Here is a 2,617-nt window from a genome sequence, read left to right as displayed (position 1 = left end):
CAAATATCAAAATATGTATAAAAGTGAAATCTGAAAATAAATATTTTATTCAAAAAAATTGCTGAACTGAATCAAAATAATATTCAACCTGAAAAATGATTTCAAATACTTATTTTTATTTTGAATACATCATTGTATTAAGTTCAGGATAAAAACTTGAACTTTCAAATAAATTGTATTTTTTTGAATGATCAAAACTTATGACCCTGAAATAGCTCCATAGTAGTGGTTAAAAACGTATTGATGAACTGATCATCATGTACTGTTAAAATTCAAGGTGAGGTTTGTTGTATATAAGACTATGGACTACGATATTTAGGTTGACCGTTTATTGAAGACGTTGTTGCATACGCTCCCATGACAACACCACAACAACACAACTGTATCCGGTTCACACATCCCAAAAACTCCCGGTGCCATCTTAAAGGCACAGTCACACCTGATGTGACACATACATAACAAGGTTGTTTGTGTTTCTAATTTGTGAATTGAATGGTGATTCATAAGCCAAAGCAAACACGAAGGAATGGATTAAAGTACAAACAAGGTAGGGTTTGGACCGGGAGGCAGATTACTCACTGAGTCATCAAATATTTTAGTTTAGCACAATATTTACTTTAAGTTAGTCATGTTGGAAGAAACCAGTGACATACATTTGTGCTGTTGAGTCATTGTTGTCTGCCACTTTGTCTGTGTCTCAGACAGCACAAATAGCATGGTGTGCTTTGCTATGAGTAAACAATTTTTCAGGGGTGTTTCAGCAACAGCATGAGCGATAAATAGTTTTTCAACATATCAATTTTATCATTGTTTAAAATGGACAACTGGACACAAAGCGTTGGTTATGCAATGACACACTTCAGTGATATAAATATCTCGAGGCATTCTGTCTATGTCTTTCTCCAGTCCAGTATGTTCGGTACATCTGAGCTGTTGCTGAAGTATCTTGTGCCCTCTCTCAAACTTTGACCTAGTTTTGGGAGGATTTCTAGGAAAGCAGAACAGCGTGCCACACTGTAACTTTGCAGTTTATAGGCATAAATGCTAGCTTGTCTACATTCTTTTTTGTTTTTATAAAGAAGTCTGACATGTGGCATGTGTACATATTATTGTAGCTTGTTCAAAGTCCGGACAGAGAGAGAAACCCTATCTGCACCTCCCAGCTGAGCCCCTATAGCGTCTATACTGTAAGAGCATGCAGGCAGTCATCCACACTCTGTGCTTTCTCCTGGCTAATTGAGTGCACTATTTGCTGTGCGTAATAATGCCTGGTTTTAGGTATTACCGTATTTTCAAATGCAAATATTCTAGATGTGTGCATGCATATTTGCTACCTCTGAGACATTTTAAAAAGTCAAGTTAAATGTGCTTAAGGATTCTTGGCTTCCCAACCGTTGTGGCTGACAGAATTCAAGAGGTTCAAGGCCCTAATGTTGTCTTGATGAAAAACATTTTCTATCTGGCTGGTTGAAATACAACAGCCCTGATTCCGATAAACCATCAGCCCTGATTCCCATAAACTGAATGTATACCATACGTTTAAATTGCACAAAAGATATCAGAAAGCAGCCAAATCTGTGCAGTTAACAAGTCAGCATTTCCTGTGAGGGGGGCCACACATGTACATGAACATTCCTCTGCCATGTGATGTGGGAGCATGACGCAGGGGGGTACAACCCTAGGCAACTTAGTCACGTGGAAAAAACATCATTCATACAGACTTTTGTGTTTTTAATTACAAATAAATATATATTTTCTTTAAATGTAAACAGTATAGAATTGCTTCTGAGAACCTTTTACCGGAAAGGTGATATATATCATGTGTGAGAAGTCGTCCCTAAGTTTTAAAAGCATCACATTCTTCTGGATTTTGTATACGTCTTTAAAAAAAAATGCAAGTATTCCTCTTAGAGCATCCAAAATCTTAAAACAGAGGTTGCAGGACTTTAATTCCATATAAAAACATGTGATGAGGAGTGTCTTTTATGTAGCTCGGCGAAGAAAATACTTTTGGTCTGGAGGTCTGATCCCTTCGCAGTTATGGAAAATGTTCAGAAGAGCAGCCTCAATAGAGAAGAGGTGCTCGTCTTTTACCTCGGGACAGTAGAGCCTCATAAACTCTGCCAGACGGAACAGGTATTCAATATTGTGGCCCGTGTTTCCTCTGCAGATGGCAATCCGGGCGGCGATCACCTCTTCTGAGGCCAGGCCGAGGTACATGGGGTTGTCAGGAGTAGCAATGTAGACCATGGCCAACAGAGCACCGTGACCCTCCTCCTTAGGGATGAACTCCACCATCTCTGTTTTGTAACCCCCCATCACAACCTCTCTCTTTTCCAGATACTGAAGGGAATCTTCCATTTGGGAGTCAGCCACCTCATAGGCCACTCCCCATGTGCAAGCCTGCAGGGAAAACAAGTGGAGGAGGAATATGAATGGCACATGAGTTTGATGTTTAATTAGTACGGAGCCCCCTAGGGGACATGGAAAAGAAAAAAAAAAAAATGTTGAACAAAAAAATAATAATTAAGTTTTGCGAGATCTCGCAAAACCTTTGCGAGATCTCGCAAAACCCCTTTGCGAGATCTCGCAATACTTTTGCGAGATTTCGCAAAAC

At 39.3% G+C, this 2,617-nt stretch overlaps 1 protein-coding gene across 1 annotated transcript; it reads right to left on the bottom strand.

Moving 5' to 3' along the window:
• Positions 1 to 208: 208 nt before the first annotated feature.
• On the bottom strand, positions 209 to 2,486 carry LOC104947286 (cation transport regulator-like protein 1; the record flags this gene model as incomplete). The annotated part of the gene is made up of 1 exon (XM_010773264.1): positions 209 to 2,486. A coding segment is annotated over one exon (503 nt), but the record flags the coding sequence as incomplete, so codon positions are not given.
• Between the last annotated feature and the right edge of the window lie 131 nt (positions 2,487 to 2,617).

This window comes from Notothenia coriiceps, unplaced genomic scaffold (genome assembly GCF_000735185.1).
Source record: "Notothenia coriiceps isolate Sejong01 unplaced genomic scaffold, NC01 NC01_scaffold00012245, whole genome shotgun sequence".
NCBI lineage: Eukaryota > Metazoa > Chordata > Actinopteri > Perciformes > Nototheniidae > Notothenia > Notothenia coriiceps.
This window is presented reverse-complemented; position numbering and strand designations above follow the sequence as displayed.